At 37.5% G+C, this 20619-nt stretch overlaps 1 protein-coding gene across 2 annotated transcripts in view; it reads left to right on the forward strand.

Annotated features, from left to right (window-relative positions):
- LOC124802518 (xylulose kinase-like) overlaps positions 1–20619 on the forward strand; it is a 131688-nt gene that overhangs the window by 69853 nt on the left and 41216 nt on the right. For both annotated transcript variants that reach the window (XM_047263358.1, XM_047263359.1), the window contains exons 6-7: positions 11900–12031; positions 12204–12357. In XM_047263358.1, coding sequence (XP_047119314.1) covers positions 11900–12031; positions 12204–12357 — 286 coding nt within the window. The remainder of the gene's footprint in view (positions 1–11899; positions 12032–12203; positions 12358–20619) is intronic.

Consider the following 20619-nt stretch of genomic DNA (forward strand, 5'->3'; position numbering starts at 1 on the left):
GAAGGGGAAGGGCAGGGATGGGGAGAGGTTAACAGAGGTTAAACTCAGGAGGAGGGTGATGGGATGTGGGAACTTGATGTAGACCAAATTCCCATCTCCATATTTCAGGGAAATTTGTGCGGGATGGGGGATATGAAAGGCCAATATGGTGCAGCAGACACTCACATCTCTTAAGTAATGCTATAGAGCAGGCTGCTCCAGATTGTGCACTGCCCAAGTTGTGGGTACAGGCACAGGATGGGCAGAAGTGGACAAATGCCAATCTGTCAGCCAGCCCATAGCATATCTGATTGTAATCTACAGGCCAGGGTCAGGCATGCAGGGGTGGCAAATCAGATTGTGCATGCGCAGAAGACTTGCAGTCAGGCCATCTGGTGGGGTTGATACAACATTTGCACCTATCTGCGAATGTGTACAAGAGCCTTTGCAGGCACCAATCTTAGGGGAGGGACAAAGTGGGGGTGGAGGGCTGGGTGGGTAGGTAGTGTTGGCACAGCCTGCTGTAGAATGTGCTAGCAACTGTTTTCTGGCTGTACCCAAGGCAGTCAGTTCTTCTGTGTCCATTCATATGCCCAGCCAACATAGTTGTGGTTACTCCTAAATAAAAACCATGCAATGATCACATGTTAGTTGGTAAACAATGTGTGTAGTTTCACTTGTAGCTTTACCTTTGATGAAAGATCTACTAATGGTGGGGCTGGATTAAGTTATAGTGGGGTGGGTGCATGGGGCCGGTTTTACAGAAATATGACTGCAGGGATACAGATGGCGGCCTGAGAATGCCATATGGTTTTACAAGGACAGTACAGAGGTTAGGAGGGCAATGGAAAAAGATAGTGGACAGTGTGGGAAGAATGTTAGGGAGAGAGGATCTCATTTCAGTGCTTGACTAGAGAAAGCCATGTCCTTGGTGACGTAGTGTGTTTTTTGTGTTTTGTTTTTATTTTTAAGTAGAATGTGTTTTTATTTAAAAGCAAGAGAAAGAGACTGTCTAGAAGATTTGTACAGAAAAAGTTTGTGAGTTAGTTGTGCAAGAGGAAAGCCTGGTTGAGGTTGTTGGTACGCATGTTGCAAAGTACTTTAGATCACAGGGCAAAATTAATGTAATTAGTTAGGAACTTACTGCTTTTTCTCAGAACACCAGTGAAATACTTTTGTAAAATTTTACCAGGTCTTGCTTGTAAATTTACCTTTCATGCAGAACACTGAGCCATTGGCATATAAAAACATGCTATAAGAAAACTTGTTTCTTCGTCTATTTTGCAAGGGGCTCTTTTTTTTTTAAATGCCTGACATGGCAGGAGCTACAAGTGCAGAATTGTTGTCCCACTTCATCCATGAAAGTTGTGGTGACAGGAAATAGGATACACTTTGAATAAAAAATAGTAAAAAAAAGAAAAATTGAAGAGCACAGTGGGAACATAAACTGGGTAGGAAAGAGTTAGAATAGAGTACACCAGAGATAAAGAATGGATACACCCTGCTAGGGAAGGCACCACTCACCACATAGTGTGCCTACCAAAGTCAGCTGACGCCCTACGCATTCCATGCATAAGTGAATCAGTTTTATCACTTATTTTGTCCATTAGTCTCTGATTGTTAAAAATATTTTGCATTCATTAGTTTTCATATCACATAATAGAATGTACAGTAGCATATGAAAAATTGCTTTCCAAGTCTTTCAAATTACGTTGCAAGATGAGACAACTAGCTCATTCTCACATGTTTTCTTAAAAACTGAGGTATTTGGTTACTTATGTAAAAAAGACCTTGGCCATAAATTATGCCAAAAATGTTACCAAAACTGAAATCTGCTTTAAAATTAACATGGAAATGACTTTACTAATTGTTAATACTTTATAGTCAGCAACAAGATATTTAGTACATGTAAGTTAATTCCTGCCAATGTGAACTCTTTCTCATGCCAATGCTGTGGAATCATACAGTTGCTAAATAAAATTTAGATATTTTCAGCAAATGAGACTGAGCTCAAGCTTTCATAAACATCAATCATTTAATCAAAGACTACTGTTCATCACTTTTCCTAACTTCCTTTTATTCATTTCTCAATATTTTCTACAGCATACCATCATAAACAAAAGTACAATGCATTTCAAGACAGAGCACCAATAAGTCCCTAATATTTCATTTCCCTAACATCATCATAATCTTCTTAAACTTCACATATTCATTATAGTTCACAATACAATAAACCTTCATCTCTCACACCACTTCACCTCAACATAAACCTATCAACTTTACAAAATATTTCACAACACCACACAGTATCATTAATATACCTCAAATAGAAAAATTGCTCTGCATTGTAGTTCCTGTATTCTATTCATAATCATACAACATGTGTTATAAACCAAGAAAAATATGTTAATAATTAACTTCACATAGGTCTGAAAAACAACACTCTCCATTATGCCTTTCCCTCACAAAGACACCACAATAATAACTGAACTGACATAGCTTGTAAACTGCTAACTTTTTAATTTTCCATACACATTTTTATTCACTAAAGCACTAGATGTTTTGGTATTGCTAACACTGGCTGACTATAGTAATATTTTACGAGAAAAGGAAAGTTGCTACTCACCATATAGCGGAGATGCTGAGCCATGATAGGCACAATAAAAAGATGCACACAATCATAGCTTTCGGCCATTAAGGCCTTTGCCAGCAGTAGACACACATGCACACACACACACACACGCACACACACACTCACGCAAGCACAACTTGCACACACATCTGCAGTCTCAGAGAGCTGAAACTACACTGTGAGCAGCAGCACCAGTGCATTATGGGAGTGATGACTGGGTGGGGGTAAGGAAGAAGCTGGGGCAGGGAAGGGGAGGGATAGTATGGTGGGAGTGGCGGACAGTGAAGTGTTTCAGTTTAGACAGAGGGTAGGAGAGAAGGTGCGGAGGGGAGAGGGGGTAAGTAGCTCACCTTACAGAAACATCATGACAGTACCATAACACTCATTTTCCCATTACCACGTTACAGATTCCAAATCCAGCTTTATGACATTCAACATATTATATATCACAAAGAAAATTATATTAAGATCTGAATAAATGCTCAGGAATTGTTTGAGTCTTGCACTTAAAGCTTACTCTAAACATTGAAAATAACACTGTAAAAAAACTAATTACTTCTCACGAAAAGAAATGATAAAATACAAATCATGTCTTATTTACAACTTGTAGGAAAGTAACACAGCACAAGCAAAAATAGTAAGTTAGCACTTTTAAATCATTTGCACAAAAATGTTTGAACAACTGTAACTGTATATTTACTTACGTATGGCAGAAAACATTTTGTTCCTGCAACATTTTTTTCTATGGAACAGATACATATAACTTTTTTTCTTTTCTTTCTCTTTTTGCTGCAACTATGTTGCTTTCCAGAATGAAAATTGTTATCATTTACCCTAGTGTGTTCCTTCTTATGATAATTGTTATCACTATATTCCCTCCTGTTGTGATTACTACTGTGCTAATTTTGATAACTACTTCTTGTTGAGGATGAACTTAGGATATAATTTTATAACAAAAACACAACAGTTTTAGGAATGGTGATCTTCTTCGTTTAATATCTAAAAAATGACTCAGAGCAACAAAAAACACTTCAAAGAGTAAAAACATGGAAAAAAAGACACTCTTAGGAGCAAAGAAATTCACAACACATAACCAAGCACCACCATAGGAGAGGAGAGGAAACAGTTCTGATTTATTTACTTTAACACTTCTCCCCAAATCAAACTGTGGTGCACTGAACAACTTTTAAATAAAAAATAAGAGGTCAAAACACATTAGTTACAAAGTCCCATCTTGGTACACATTGCTTTGAATTTGTTTGATTTTAAAGGCTTTGTAAACAATTCACCATGTTGATTTTCAGAACACACGTGTTCTACATTGATATCCCCATTTTGATAGAGTTCATGCACTTGCATTGTTAATGAACAATACGGGCGTGTTTCTTTTTCCACTGATCTTCAACAGCAGTCTGTTGAGCCAAACTAACTCCTTGGCTCCTTCACTTGCAGCAATGAACTCCACTTCAGTGGTGGATAGTGCAACTGATTTCTGCAGCTGAGATGTCCATGATACATCCGTATCACCAATCATTGAAACAAAATCATTTGTTGATCATCTTGTTTTAGTCAGCATCAGCATAGGCACAAAGTTTATTTCCGGATGAAGTATAGAAGAGACCTAAGTCTGAAGTACTATGAAGATATCTGAAAACATGTTTTACAACATTCCAATCAGAAGAAGTGGGTTTAGCCATAGATCAAGCAACTTTTGAAACAACATAAGCAAGATCTGGATGAGTAGAGCCTGCCAAGTAAATTGATGATCCCACAGCTGAACAATAAGGAATGTTGTTGTCAAGAGTATTGCTATATTCACTGTCTAATTTTTCATTATCACACGGATTTTTTAATCATTTTGAATCAGCCATGTTAAAACAATGTAGAACTTCTCTGTGTATGCTTGCTGTGAAATAAACAAGCCAGACTCTTGTTGCTATATTTGCATACCTAAAAATGAGTCTAAGGAACCCACTGTTATTTTCAAATCAGTCTTTAACATATCTAAAAATGAATTCACCGCACTTTCAGTTGTTCCTGTGATAAGTCCATCATCAAATAAATAGCAATCAGCAATTTTTCTGCTTTGGTTGGTTGAAGGTAAATGCATAGATCTGCTGTTGAACTATAAGGTGTACAACTTTGCTTTTGCCGTTTGCCAAAAGGTGGTGACAACGGTAAGTAGCGGTCGAAAAAAACAGATCGCAGACATCAGGAAGTTAACTTGGACCTCACTCAACGTAACCTCATTCAAGCATTTGTCGATTTGTGTCTGCATCATAAAGTTGTTCATGATTGAAAATGTCATTTGTGGGAGGTGTTACTGTTTTGTTTCAATATGAAGAAAACAGTGGCTGAGTCTCATTGAATGCTCTCAAGTATGTATGGTAAGGATGCTAGTAGTGAAAGAACATGTCATGAGTGGTTTCAACATGATATGATTTTAATGTCGTAGACCGACATAGTGGTGGAAGAGAGAATGTTTTCGAAGATGCAGAATTGGAGACATTGCTGAGTGAAGACTGACGTCAAACTCAAGGAGAATTGGCACGATTAGTGGGAGTGGCACAGCAAGCCATTTCAAAACATCTCAAGGCTATGGGCTTGATTCAGAAAGAAGGAACTTGAGTCCCGTGTGAGCCGAAACCAAGAGATGTTGAACGGTGTTTGTGTGTTTTTTGAACAGTTGCTTCAGGGGCTAAAACGGAAGGGATTTCTGCATCGCATTGTGACCAGGGACGAAAAATGGGTTCATTACAATAACCCTAAATGCAAAAATCATGGGGGTATCCCGGCCATGATTCCATGTCGATGGCCAAACTGGATATTCACGGCTCCAAGATCATGCTCTGCATTTGGTGGGACCAGCTCGGTGTTGTGTACTATGAGATGTTAAAAACCAAGTGAAACAATCACAGGTGCTTGTTATCGAACACAATTAATGCATTTGAGGAGAGCATTAAAAGACAAACAACCGTAATACAGCAAGAGGCATGATAAAGTGATTTTGAAGTATGACAACGCTCGACCCCACATTGCAAAAGAGGTCAAAACGTACTTGGAAATGTTAAAATGGGAAGTCCTACCCCACCCGCCATATTCTCCAGATGTTGCTCCCTCTGACTATCACATGTTTGGATCAATGGCGCATGGTCTGGCTGACCAACACTTCTGATGTCATGAAGAAGTCTTAACGTTGAACTGAGCAAGTTTCAGATTTTCTTCAGCTGCAATCGCTATTACAGCATGAATGGCATCATAACAAGCAGCTGGACTAAACGTTTCATCATAATCAAGTCCGGCACTTTGAAACATACTGCGCACAACCAAGCGAGCACTGTATCAATCAATCGATCCAGCAGGCTAATATTTAATATGAAGCACCCATCGATTATCGATAACACGTTTTCGTTTAGGCAGTTCTACCAAGTCTCAGGTATCATTTTCTTCAAATGCCTTCATTTCTTCTTTCATCGCATTAAACCATTCATTGGAATTACTAGTTTCCATAGTTTCATTGAAGTTCTTTGGTGCAAGCTCTTCATGGATTGGTTTTGTCAGGCAAACTAATGCATTTTTTTTTGTTGAGAGTGGTGAGACTGGTATCCTAATTTGTAGTCACTAAATTTTAGTGGGGGTATGTTTCACGAACTGGACATTGATTTGGTAACTCATTCCAATATTCTTGGTCACTAGTTTCAATCTGATCAACAGTAGATTCACTATCCTCTCCTGTTTCTTCAGGCACAGAATTAAATTACAATTCAATCGAATTTCCAGTTTTACATAGCTTTTCTGATTGAAAATCAACATTGCATGATGTCACCACATGATGTTTTGATGGAATCCACACTTTGTAACCATCTTTCTCATTCACATAGCCAATGAAATGACCAGGTATAGCCTTTTCGTCAAACTTAGACCAAAATTTCTTTGGGAAATAAACATAGTACTTTAATCCAAAAATTTCTTAGATAGTTAAAACTGTCAAACACCTTGCCCGTCCACAATTCGAAGATGCTTTACCTTCAACACTTGACTTCCCAGTATGACTGAGTAGAAAAATGGCTGTGTCACATGCATGAGACCAAAACAATTTAGGTAACTTGCTGGACATTAACATTGAGTGAGCTGATTCAACTATATGGGCATTTGCTTGTTCAGGAACACCATTTTGCTTAAGAGTGTCTGGACATGTAAGATGAAACTCAATACTATGGTCTCATAGAACAGTAGCTACCAGTTTACAATTCAACTCTCCTCCACCGTCAGACCAAAATACTTTTACCTTATAACCAATAGCATCACACTCCTTCAAAAATGTTTTCAAATTGTTAGCCACTTGAGATTTATTTTGCATAGCAATGAAAACCATTCATAGAGTCAATAGACATGGGTCCATTAACGTCTGCATTGATCAGCTCACCAACAGTTTGTGGACGATCTCTGTGATGGCTAAATGTTTTACAATGGGATTTGCCAAGAACACATCCATCACAAGATGATGTGGTATCAGGGCACTTAACTGAAATACTGAAACAAGAGAGCACATCTTGTACATGACGTTTATTTTGATGACCGAGTCTCTCATGCCAACACTGTAGTTCTTCTGTAGTTGTTATGTTAATCATTACTTATGAACCTGGAGGACAAACTCACATGTTCATAATGTATACTGAACCACCTAGTCTTCCTGTTGCGACTACTTCACTATGTCACAGAATGATAACACCTTTGTTATTGTAAGTCACATTATATCCACAATGTGTAGCTTGACGGACAGAGAAAAGATGGTGTCTGACATCACATACATACCAGACATTTTAAAGCAAAACAGGTGTCCACCTTTTGTTTATGAATATTTCAATATGGATATTGCCAGTCCTATGTGCAAAAATAACTTTTTTGGCAGCTGTCTGCATACATTGTGGAATCGGAAACTTTTCAAATGTAGCAAAATGCTGTTTATTTGGTGAATATGATGTGTTGTGCCAGAGTCCAAAATCCAAGAATCTGAACTATCAAAATTAACATGTGACAACAAGCTAGTGGCTAGAAATGTATTTGGTTTGCTACTCACTTTTAAACTGGAACTTGAATTATTATTGTTGTTAGCTGTCACTTTTGCTTCTTTTGCGGCTATGCGCTTTCAGCTGTTTGCTATAATATGTCCAGTTTTCTTGCAATACAGACATGTACAACTTTTTTTCTTCTTTGACTTACTCCCCTCTGTTGCAAATCTCTTATGTTTTTGATGTTGCTCATTCAATTTTGATTTTGTGTAAGAAGCACCAGCTGTCTATGTCGCTAGTGAATTCTCAATCAAACGCAAATTCTCAATTAGAAGCTGTGTCGTCTGCTCAGGTTCAGGAACACAATACCAGGTCGACCTGTAAAACTGATATTCGGGTCATAATGTTTTGAAAATGCGATGTTGGAGCAGTGAAAGGGGAAAAGTTGCATTTGGATTAATTTTGTTCAGTTTACTGCACAAGTCAGGGAAAATGTTTGCAAGGAGCGACATGTGTATTATTATAGACATGACGTCATCTTTTGACATTTCAAAGAAACAATTGAACAATTTATCTAGTCACTGCAATGAAGAATGTTCGTATACTGACATAAGGGTATCCCAAATTTCTTTTGTGTCAGTCTTCTTTCTTACACGAAAAGCAGGTTCCTCATCAAGCGCTGTTCCAATGATATGAGCTGCCCGTTGCCAGCACCAATATGTGTCGGATGGTTCTTCTCCTTCCACTAATGACAGACACTGATGTGTACCATCTATAGTAGAATGAAGAGGTTGGTCCTTTAAACAAAATTGGATCTGCCATTTCTATGTTTCCCACTGATCTTTACTTGACAGTTTGCAAATGTTTGTCTTACTTATATCATCACTCAATGGAAGCGCTGTGTCTGCCATTCCAAAAATTTTGCAGTCTCACAAATATCCTAGTAAATGGAAAAATAGTCTCACGAATGGATACTTTAATTCCCAGAGTCTGAAGCATTCAAACCTGGGCTCATAACCTGTTGTGGATGGACTTAGGATACAATTTTATAACAAGTGCACAACCCTTTTAGGAATAGTGGTCTTCTTCTCTTAATATCCAAAAGATGACTCACAGCAACAACAAACACTCCAAAGAGTAAAAACATAGGAAAAAATAAACTCTTAGGAGCAAAGAAGTTCACAACAAAGAACCAAGCACCACCATAGGAGAGGAGAGGAAACACGGTTCTGATTTACTTACTTTAACACCTCTTTCAAAATTTATGTGTCAATTGTAGTTGTATTTCCCTTTTTTTCCCCCAAAATTATCTAATTTATCTACATATTTCAAAAAATGGACTACTGTGTCATCTGGCCCACAGACTCGGTACCACTGTACCTCAGCTAGTGACCTCCTTTTTAAAGCATCAATCTGGGTCAGGTCATCAAAAGGTTTGCACAAATGTGGTAATTTTTTTGGCTCATTTTTGCAAAACTGTTTCATGCTAATACGCCCTTCCCTGTAACTTGGTCCATTGAGAAATTCACTATTTATTCTAGCTTGTTCAGTCTCTGACCATAATTTATCTAAAAATCGTTTTTCAAAATCTTCATAGGTTGTGTCATCATTGGTATACTGATTTGTCCAGCTTAATGCTTCATCTTCCAGAAACTTCTTAACAAACTTGATTTTCATAATATCAGTCATACTAGACACAAAATTATCTCTGCAATGCTGCAGAAAATCTACAGTATGTAAACTACCTTCACTGGAAAAATTTTTCACTGGAATGTTGCAAAACATGGTACCTTTCACATTTTCTATGAATTTGCTGTCTCCTGTTTTCATCTGTTCAACAAAACTGTTTTCAACAAGTGCCACTTTGGTGTCAGCATTACTTTCCAATCTCGAAATTCAATTATTTACATTTTTGTCCAAGGGACTTATTTCCTCATTCACATTTTCGAAAGCAATTTTGTTTTTCTACCTACCTTCAGTGATCTCATCTGTGACATTTTTAATTTCAATATTAAAGTTACATCCAACTTCTTTCATTTATACTCAACAGATTCTAATTGAACATCTAATCTATCAATTTGTTGGCTGATATCATTTATTTGAGCTATATTTTTACTGACACAATCAAATAATGCTCCTATTTAATGACCAGTTTCTGTGAACTGATTCTTATTATCATTGCTCATATTTATTAACAATTACAGCATGGTGCTTATGTCATTATTATCATCTTATTTTAAGTACTCCATTAGCTTTTTCTGTTTTACATGTTCATCACTAACATTTTCCTGTTCTTGTTTCACTACACTATTTAAGTCTCCCATGTCAGTATTACTCCCTACTGTTCCAGATTCACTGCCTGTCATTGTTGGTAATTATACATCAAAACACTTCACAAAAAAAAAAAAAAAAAAAAAAAAAAAAAAAAAAAAAAAAAAAAGTCCAATACTAAGCTTTGTTGTTGGATGTTGACATTGTTAATTGTTCACCTTACCTTTTATTTTTCATCCTTTTCTTCTTTTTGCTTAAAACTCCTTTCTGCTGCTATTGTTGCTGGTTTGCAGTTGTGGTTCATATCTGGCTGATTGTTCACATAAAAATTTCACTACATCTTTTAATCTGCAACAAGAAAAATAGTCCAACTCCATATTCACAGACCACTTTCAGAAAATCCTGGATGACATCACCATAATCTGACCATCTACGCCCTCTTGTTGCCCAAATTTGATTTATTAATGTTTGGAGTAAGTTAGTAACTTAGGCAGCTAGTCACATTTTCACAGCACTTGCCACGTTGGGATAGTGACTCTGCAGTGAGTAGCAGGGACAGTCAAATTTAAATAACTAGTTCTGTTAATGCTGTTGTTGCTCTTCTTTGTTGTGTGTTGATGGCTTGCTGTGCATTTGCTTTCTGTGGTTTATCTTTCTATAATCATCTACGTACATTATAAGTCATCTCACTTGCCAAAGCAAATCAATAAAACACACATAACTCATTCTCCATCCTCTCACTTTAAACTCGAACAACCATCTGAACAAAAGAACAAAGATTTACCTCTAACAACATGTAACAAAGAAATTGGTATCATATATCGATCTGTGGGTATGCACAACAATCATTGGAACATACATTTCATAAATAAAATACAATTAATTGTCTACCTTTTTGAGAAGTCCATAATCATTATTGTAATTTCATAATTATTTATAAGCATTGACATTTAAAGATTTTCGCATAATCATGTAGTAGAGATTTTTGGATTTTATGTCTTTGGTATGATCGTTCACTTCATATGATTCAAGATCAGTTAGCATATTTATCTCACCATAATCAGTTTTATTACAGTATGTCATAATGACATATTGCTTGGTTCAGTTTATATTTCATACAATTTTAAATGAAGCTGAAAACCAGTTTTCTGTATTATTCAATGTATCTTAAGGGAAGCAAGAGTTCCCCACAGATGCCAATTCTATTTGAATGCAACTCACATTTATAGTAAGTTGATCAAACCAGATGACTCAAGGACAGAACAGCTAAAAACATGCCAAAACAAAACTTTCTGTAAAGTTAGAAGAATAAAAATTCAGTGCTCTGTTGTTATTGTGTTTATTAACTGATGACATTTGATTTGGGGAGTATGAATTGCAATCAAATTTTGTAGAAGGTAATATATTTGTGAAGTTGTTGAAGAAGTTTACATGCATTATTATGAAGTAATTCATCATGTTTTAAGAATCATGCTGGAGGGTATTATCACATAGAAGCTACCCCCACACAACAAGTTATCTCGCTGCAAATAAAAGACTGTTCAGACTTTCAGTAAATGTTAGGAGCTCAAAAATGGAAACCAAAAGTGAAGTTATGAATCAATGGGTGAGTACGTGCAAGTAGAATATTAGGTAAGAAAAGAGACGGATAATAAGTCAAGTAATTTCATGTAGTAAAAAAATGTATTTGTTATGTACATAAGAACTAACTTTTAATAAATGAAAATGTGGGTTAAAACAAACAAAGATTTCAGTCTGAAGCAACTGATCATTAGAGGTCAATTGAGTACTTGGAGTTGATGACTGACTAACAAAAAAGTGATGAATTTGACTGAACCACATCACTAAATTTGCCTGTAAACTCATGGGAAAAAATTGAAAAAAAGTGTTAGCAGTTTTACATCAGTATAGTGATAATTTCATGAAATACTACCTAGTATGAATATGTGTCTGGTTAAAAATGTACAAATATCTCATCTCTACAACTCTGTTTTGCTTTCTGTAGAGAATCTCAGTAGTAAGCAGCTTTGTATGTTCACTGTTCCTGGGTCACTATGCTCCAATAGACTATGCTGATGGTTCTGGTATGAACCTAATGGACATTACACAGAAGAAATGGTCCAAAATTTGCCTTGAGGTGAGATATTAGAAATATTTATTAAGGCACACTTAATTTCATTTTGTACTTCAAACAGTGAAAATTTGACACAAAGTAACCTGAACTCCAACACAAACATTGATTTTGTTAATGTTCTAAGGTCTGTGTCCAAAAAAATAACTATCAAGAAATCACCTGCTCATTTTTATAGGCCTGTGCTCCTGGTCTTTCTGAAAAGTTGGGGGAGCCTGTACCCTCTTACACTTTGTTGGGCCCGGTTTCTAACTATTTCGTTGAACGGTTTGACTTCAATACTGACTGCAAAGTAGTGGCCTTTACTGGAGATAACCCAGCATCACTTATTGGTATAGTATGCAACATTTATTGATTTTGAATGAAGCCACATGTTCTTAAAAGTTGTCTTAAATTTTTACTGTTTATTTTGACATTTCTCTAATCACTATGTATTTCACTATTGTCTGTATACTTCCAAATTCCTTATTTGGCAAGATTACCATTGCCTGAATGGTATTAAATAATCAGGTCATTAAGAAAGGACTGAGTGTTAAATTATAATAGTTTAAAGAGACAGTAAGTATGGCCAGTACTTATATCTGGGAGACAACATTCCGTACTGCCGATAGACATATTTACACTTGTCTATTGGCAGAAGGTATTTTATCTCAGTGCAGTTTTTGGTCAAATGTTTGAATGTAATGAAAACATGACCCTCTATAAACAAATGGGTTTTTGTCTGAATTTTTATAGATAAACAAAGAGTGGGAAATGGACGAATGGATTATCAGGCAAATGGGGTTTCAAATTGAAGACCATAAGGTCTAGTTTTGTAAAAAAGTGTTTAAATGCTTCAAAGTAATCAGAGTAATTAAGAAAAAATTAATACTGTATTTGAGGGAAAATATTGTTCGAATTTTCATAAGCCAAACAGAGTCGAAAATGGACAAATGGGGTATTAAGTAGACCAATGTGATGTATAGTTTTGCAAAAAAAAAAGATTTAATTTTTGGAAAGAAATCAATGTAATTATGAAAAACTTAACTAGTGATTCCAGGAAAAATTGAGGTATTTCATGACAACTGCCCCACCTATGTAAATGAAGTGTCAGAAAGTTCATTTCTTCGAGGCCTAGCCATCATGCACATAAAAGGATGCACTGGTGTGATATTTAACTGTCAAAAAGGTATCCTTCAAATCAAGAACTAAATTTAAGACTTTTGAAATCAGAAGACAGAAGGAATGCAAACAAGGTGTCAGAAAGTTCATCTTTTCGAGGACTAGCTGTTTCACACATGAAAAGTTGCTTTGGTTTGACATTAACTGTCAAATGGGCTTTCTTTGCACCAAGTACTTAATTCAGGACATTTCAAGAACAGAAAATTGTGGAACCAGAAATGACATATCAAAAAGTTGGCCTGTTCCGGGCATAGCTATTCTTGTAAAGAATGTTGCATGGGGTTAAATATGATTTTTAAAATGGCTTCCTCCAAATCAAGTTCTACATTTAAGACATTTTGAGAACATATTTCTGAGCAAAACTTAAAAATAAAGAAAAAAATGGTCATTTTTTTGTGTAATGATTTGTCTAAAAGTAAGAAATAAAATAAATTAGAGAAACATTTGATTGATGCACCTTTGAATGATACTCAAAATTATTTACTGGAAATGAGGTGTTGATTGGCAGTGTGCCTGCTCCTTCCTGATATTTGAAGGATTCTCTACTGAAAAATTTTTATGACTAAAAACTTACTGGAACTTTTTTATGCTTTCAGTCATAGATGATGTAAACATGTCAAAGCCACACAACAGCAGACTGCACAGTCTATATAATCCAGTAGCCAAATATCCTCTACTACTCTTTAAATTTCTAAGATTGTAAATTGAACATTAAATTTTAAACTCTCAACTAGCACGTCATTTGCTTCACATGGTTTTGAGCATCATGCAAAGGCACGTCAAATGTTTCTCTAATTCATTTTACTTCTTAATTTAGTCAAAACATTTGACCTTTTTCAATTTTTTAATGTTTTTTCCCATTATATTTCATTCTGATACAATTAAACATTTATTTACCTGCCCGATGCAACATTAACACATTAATGTAAAAATCTGGTTATGATGGTAAAAATAAAAATATAGTAAGAGGTGTGGAGAAGTGTGAAGCTGGTGATCAGCAGGGAGAGGAAGCATTGTGGCAGGGATAGAGCAATTTGAGGAAATAAGCTACTAGAAGTGATATTTGGTGTTACTGTAAAGTTCCTGATTAAGTCAAACTCTCCGTTGTATCCTCTTCTTTCTGTCTTCTCTTTTTTTTCCCAAGACTGCTAGACTTACAGCTGCATGATAGCTTGGTAGAGCCTCTCTTTAATGTGGAAGATAAAGAGAAAATAACATTAACCACTTAGTTGATTGCATTAGAACATTGTCAGTCATATTTTTTGATTTGTGAACATATTGCACTGTATTGTCTTTGAACAAAATATCAGCAGAAGTATACTCATATATGTATGTTACAGTACATTAACATTTGAAATATTAAATGTCTGTAGGAATTGTCTCATTGCTCTCAACACTACTGTTGACAAAAATTATTTTAATATCATGGTTATTCCTGTAATAATTCTCATTAAGTGTGAAGCTCAACTACAAAAATTAGGGTAGTCTATCATAATGAATCTGTAATAATAAAAATATATTTTGATGATGTTAAAACCCCCACTCTGGTAGTTGACAAGATGTAGCGATAACTGACATATGAGTAATCATAATAGTTGTACTTAATACAAGTTATCTTTTAGGCCTCTCTTCTACAGTCTCAGGTTTACAAGTTATACAGGATATATTCAGTCTTTGCAACTGTAATATGAATATTATTTAGGAAAAACACAATAGTTACAGTGACCACTGAAGATGCTTTAAAATAAAATGAAATATCTCTGGTCTAAAAAAGGCTTTTGTTTCAGTCAGAAAGATGAAATACATCCCGTAATACTTGTTGCACTTAATAATTCAACAAATTTGACCATAAAAGATTCTTCTGATTGAATAGACATCACTTATGGGGTTTCACAGGGCTCAGTCTTAGGTCACTATTGTTTCTCATATATGTAAATAAGCTTTTAGCTAATTGTGACTGAAAACTTGAAATAAAAAATGTTGTAAGTGCCATAATAAGGAATTTTGAAGTTTTGTGTATTATGGGATCTACATGCCAAGCCCAGTAATGTATAAAAGTCTTGAACTGCCATGAATGAATATGCAGTACCAAATTCAGTCAACAGATGACATACAGCTTAACAGCTTCTGCTGTTAACATGTGAAAGGTGCTGTGTCCTCCACACTTACTCTTAGAGTTAAATAAAATGGTGATGGTAACAGATGTTTGTAACATTTTAAGTGGGAAGAAATGATGAATTAAAGGAGAAGATACTGTGGCTGCAGTGAGAAGAAAAGTTGAAAAATGGAGGGAATGAATACATAAGTTCAAGTAATAAATGCATTCCTGCAAAAGCCTGCCCAGCACAGGAAATAGTCTCATTACTGATCAATAATCTAACCATATCTGGACAAACTGTTTAATCTTTTAGCTTGAAAGCACCAATAACATCCCAGTAACTTATGTTGATTGTGAAAAGAAAAAACAAATCAGATATAGTGCACAGTGTTCTCCTTCTTGCTTTTCAGAGTCAGTTTACATCAAGTATAAATGCAAGAACTTTAACTATGAACTCAAAGTTGCACTGTTTGAAAATGTTTATAATGTGGCAGGTATTGAAAAACAAGGGAGTAGCTTGATATGGCTAATGTCATGGTACCAATGATGACTCTACACAGAGCAGGAGACAAGCAACTATTCATTACACTGCTGCAGATGAGCAAGGTGATGCAGTGTAAATTTTCAGAGGAACATTTGCTAAAATATTTTCATTAATTCAGAAGGAAATCTAAGTACTAACTGGAAGAAAGGGAAAAAAATGCCTTACAACATACAAGGAGATAAGGGGTACTAAAATGCAACACAGAAAATTCAGTGAAGGAATAGAAAATCAAGTGGCACAACATGAACGAACTTTTCCATGAGACCAAAATCACTAAAGTGGATGCAAAACTGAAAAAGAATGTCTCAGTCTCTACCTTAATGTACATTAAATGTTCAAAGCCACCAAGACCAACAATGATTTACAACTGCTGAACAGTTTTTAATATAACAATGAAAATAAATTAGAGTTTTACATTACATGACATTTTTATCATGGGGAGGAACGCTGCTGCTTGTGGAATTCATGTCCTTGGAACAACACAATGACAACATGTGCCACACAACATGAACGAACTTTTCCATGAGACCAAAATCACTAAAGTGGATGCAAAACTGAAAAAGAATGTCTCAGTCTCTATCTTAATGTACATTAAATGTTCAAAGCCATCAAGACCAACAATGATTTACAACTGCTGAACAGTTTTTAATATAACAATGAAAATAAATTAGAGTTTTACATTACATGACATTTTTATCATGGAGAGGCACGCTGCTGCTAGTGGAATTCATGTCCTTGGAACAACACAATGACAACATGTGCCATTTGCCTGACTAGAAGACCATAGGATTGATAACCCAACAAGATGTGGGCACAACTTATTTGTATGATGGGTAGGCTGCTCCCTGCGCTGAAATTTGCCATAAGCATCTGTCAACCTTTGTGACCCACCATGACACTTGGCAGCCATTGCTGCTGCTGGTCAAAGGACCAGGCCCAAACATTAGCTGCAGAGGAAAACATTGCAGAGCATGGTGGTATATGGAATGCGACTCAGATTGCAGCAAATCCAGGAGATCCATGGCTGGTGCCTCACAAATGATCCACTGGATTGTGCCTCTTGATGCACCACATCATCACAGAATGAGGCAGACATGGTCTTCTTCATACACACAAAGCGCTCTCCCTCCAAGTTAGAAGGAAGGTGTAATGTGGTGGTAGTCAGATGCCAGATAGCACTGCAAATGCAGAAGTCTTCAAATTCCTGCAACACAAATTTTGTATCATTATCAGACATGAGGGTTCTTTCAGATCCCTCAATGGCAAAAATAACTGAAAACGCATGAAAACTGATAGCTGACAATTTGGAGGACAGATGTCTATGTATGGGAAACTGGACAGTGCATCAACCACCAACAACCACCCATTCTCAAGGGAGCTCCAGGACCATCCAATTTGAAAACTGTCATGCTCTGGCCAATGCATCTGGACCCTGAAATAATTTTCCAGAAAAGCAGATCAGCAGCCATGGCAGTCACAACCTCTTATGCTGTCAGTGGAAAATCTGACAGAATTTGCTGCAAGGCATCATCCAAAGGAAACACGAGAGCCTCCTGACTATCAGGCTCCAGATCAGGCCCCACCAGCTGCTGCAATAGCAGATCAGCATTGTCATGATGGACAGTGGAGCAGTAATGAATGTCGTAGCAACAGTAACTGACAAAGGGTGCCCACTTCTGAAATTGGTGGGCAATCTTATCAGACAATTTAAAATGAGAGCCAAATAAGAAAACCTGCAGCTTGTGGTCAGTGATAAGCAGGAACCTCATCCCATACAAGAAAATTGAAACTTTTTAACCCCAAACATGTTGTGCAGTGGAAACCATCTTTGATGCATGAGTGATGGGCTGTTTGATGCCATCTAGATTCTGATCTAGCAATGCCATATTGGGACACATCACAGGCCAGGGTAAAGGTTCACCAGCATAAAGAGGTTCTTGGGCAGTGGCTATTTGATGTTGGCTTTGATGTGGTTGTCCATAGAGATGAAGCCATCTTTTTTAAGCACATATCCCAAAAAATGCATCCTTGGAGAAAAAAATCTATACTTTCCCAGCTTGCAATGAAGGCCATTCTCCACAAGGCTGTGTAAAACCAATGAATGTTTCATAAATGCTCCTTTCTTGCGGAGTCCATTACCCAGATGACACCAAGATCATTGCTGAAACAGAGAATGCCCTGAATCAGGTGTTCCAAATGCTGTTGACAAATTACAAGCATGGACAAGATTCCAAAAGGCAATCAATTAAATTGATATAGCCAAAGGGGTTGAGTACAGAGGAAGACCCAAAGACTGTGTGCAATGGAAACTGCAGGTAGGTGAGAAATACTGGTTCCCCCAACATCTTTGCCAACAGCTCTACTAACCACAGAATTGGATAAGAATCTGTGGCACAATGCACATTGACCGTCTGTTTAAAATTTCCACAAAGGCACATGGCGCTCTTGGGCTTCTGTATCACCATCAAAGGGGTGGCACATTGACTCAATGAAATAGGATGCAACATTTAGGTACTGCTGATGCCTTAAGAGAAATATAAGTCTCAAAATTTTATGCCCAGCCCAAAATATTCTCAAACAGTGGGCTGTATGACTGCAGTACGAAGTCCGAATCAAGAAAAAGCATGGACTGAGGAACTAAATGCACTTTGTCAACTATCTGGAAGCCAAAAGCAAAGAAGATGTCGAGCCTAAAAATACGCACATCAAAAAAGTTTTGAATCACCTCAGTTCTGAGAGTTGTGGAACCTGTGCAGAAAATTGAAATAGATATCAACATAAACATCATTTCTACCCTTTTTATTGCACATGAATGCCACACATTGCATGTTGTACCACCTCCAGAGGTGGTGGTTCAGATTTCTGTACACACCAGTACCTCTAATACCAAGTAGCACGTCCTATTGCATTGATCCATGCCTTTATTCGTCTTGGCATACTATCCACAAGTTCATCAAGGCACTGTTGGTACAGATTGTCCCACTCAAAGGCGATTCAGTGTATATCCCTCAGAGTGGTTGGTGGGGTCACATCATCCATAAACAGCCCTTTTCAATCTACCCCAGGCGTGTTCGATAGGGTTCATGTCTGGAGAACATGCTGGCCACTCTGGTCAAGCGATGTCATTATCCTTTAAGGAAGTCATTCACAAGATGTGCACGATGGGGGCATGAATTGTCACCCATGAAGATGAATGCCTCGCCAATATGCTGCCGATATGGTTGCACTTTTGGTCGGAGGATGGCATTCACATATCGTACAGCTGTTACGGCACCTTCCATGACCACCAACAGCATACGTCGGCCCCATGTAATGCCACCCCATAACAGCAGGGAACCTCCACGTTGCTGCACTCACTGGACAGTGTGTCTAAGTTGTTCAGCCTGACTGGGTTGCCGCCAAACACATCTCTGACGATTGTCTGGTTGGAGGCATATGCGACACACATCGGTGAGGAGAACGTGATATCAGTCCTGAATGGTCCATTCAGCATGTTGTTGAGCCCATCTGTACTGCATTGCATAGTGTCATGGTTGCAAAGATGGACCTCGCCATGGACGTCAGGAGTGAAGTTGCACATCATGCAGCATATTGCACATAGTTTGAGTTGTAGCATGATGTCCTGTGACTGCACAAAAAGCATTATTCGACATGGTGGCATTGCTGTCGGGGTTCCCCCGAGCCATAATCCATAGGTAGTGGTCATCCACTGCAGTAGTAGCCCTTGGGTGGCCTGAGTGAGGCATGTCATCGACACTTCCTGTCTCTCTGTATTTTCTCCATATCTGAACAACATCGCTTTGGTTCACTCTGAGATGCCTGGACACTTCCCTTGTTGAGAGCCCTTCAAGGCAGAATGTAACAATGCAGACGTGATCGAACCTCAGTATTGGCCATCTAGGCATGATTGAACTACAGACAACATGAGCCGTGTACCTCCTTCCTGGTGTAATGACTGGAACTGATTGCCTGTCAGACCCCTCCATCTAATAGGCGCTGCTCATGTATGGTTGTTTACATCTTTAGGTGGGTTTAGTGACATCTCTGAACAGTGAAAGAGACTGTGTCTGTGATACAATATCCACAGTCAACATCTGTCTTCAGGAGTTTGGGAACCAGGATGATGCAAAACTTTTTTTGATGTGTGTATTTTACACCAATAGTGATGCCATTAACAATGTAAGTTGCTATCCTGAATTTTTTTATAATGCATAGAGATGGAGAATTGTCCCCACAGAGGAAGACTCAGTTCACTATAAGGCACAACCTGACATAGCAGTCATTGCTACTCTTGGCACTCCAAAAGGCTGTAAGTATCTAAGTTAATGTGGCTGACTGTTGCTCCAATGTCTGCTTGACATTCTACTGGCTGCTGCTCCACAACCACTGTCAGCAAAATACACTGGGGTGATCCATATTGAACATAGGGGATGGTCCCAGAATCCAGAGAAAACGCACGGGTGTCTGATGGCTGACTCATGGTTTGCTGTGATCCAGGCCGCATATTCGGGTTAAACTGCGGCTGTTCTACCGCCACATTGGTCTGATGTCTGAAATACTGCATTAGCAAATGAGAAAGGGGAGCTTCTCTAGGTGAATGGAGTTCTTTAATTTTGAACAGCTTCAAATGAACCCAAGTGGCTGCACAACAGAAAAGTGGTGTTACTGGCAGTGCAGCAAGAACTGGTCCAGGTAATTCTCCCACATCTCTGTAGACTGATTGAAGCTGATCAACAGCATCAGGGACATGGAAGAAGAATGCACAAAAGGCACCTAATGTTCCATTGGCAA

Source organism: Schistocerca piceifrons, chromosome 6 (genome assembly GCF_021461385.2).
Source record: "Schistocerca piceifrons isolate TAMUIC-IGC-003096 chromosome 6, iqSchPice1.1, whole genome shotgun sequence".
Taxonomy (NCBI): domain Eukaryota; kingdom Metazoa; phylum Arthropoda; class Insecta; order Orthoptera; family Acrididae; genus Schistocerca; species Schistocerca piceifrons.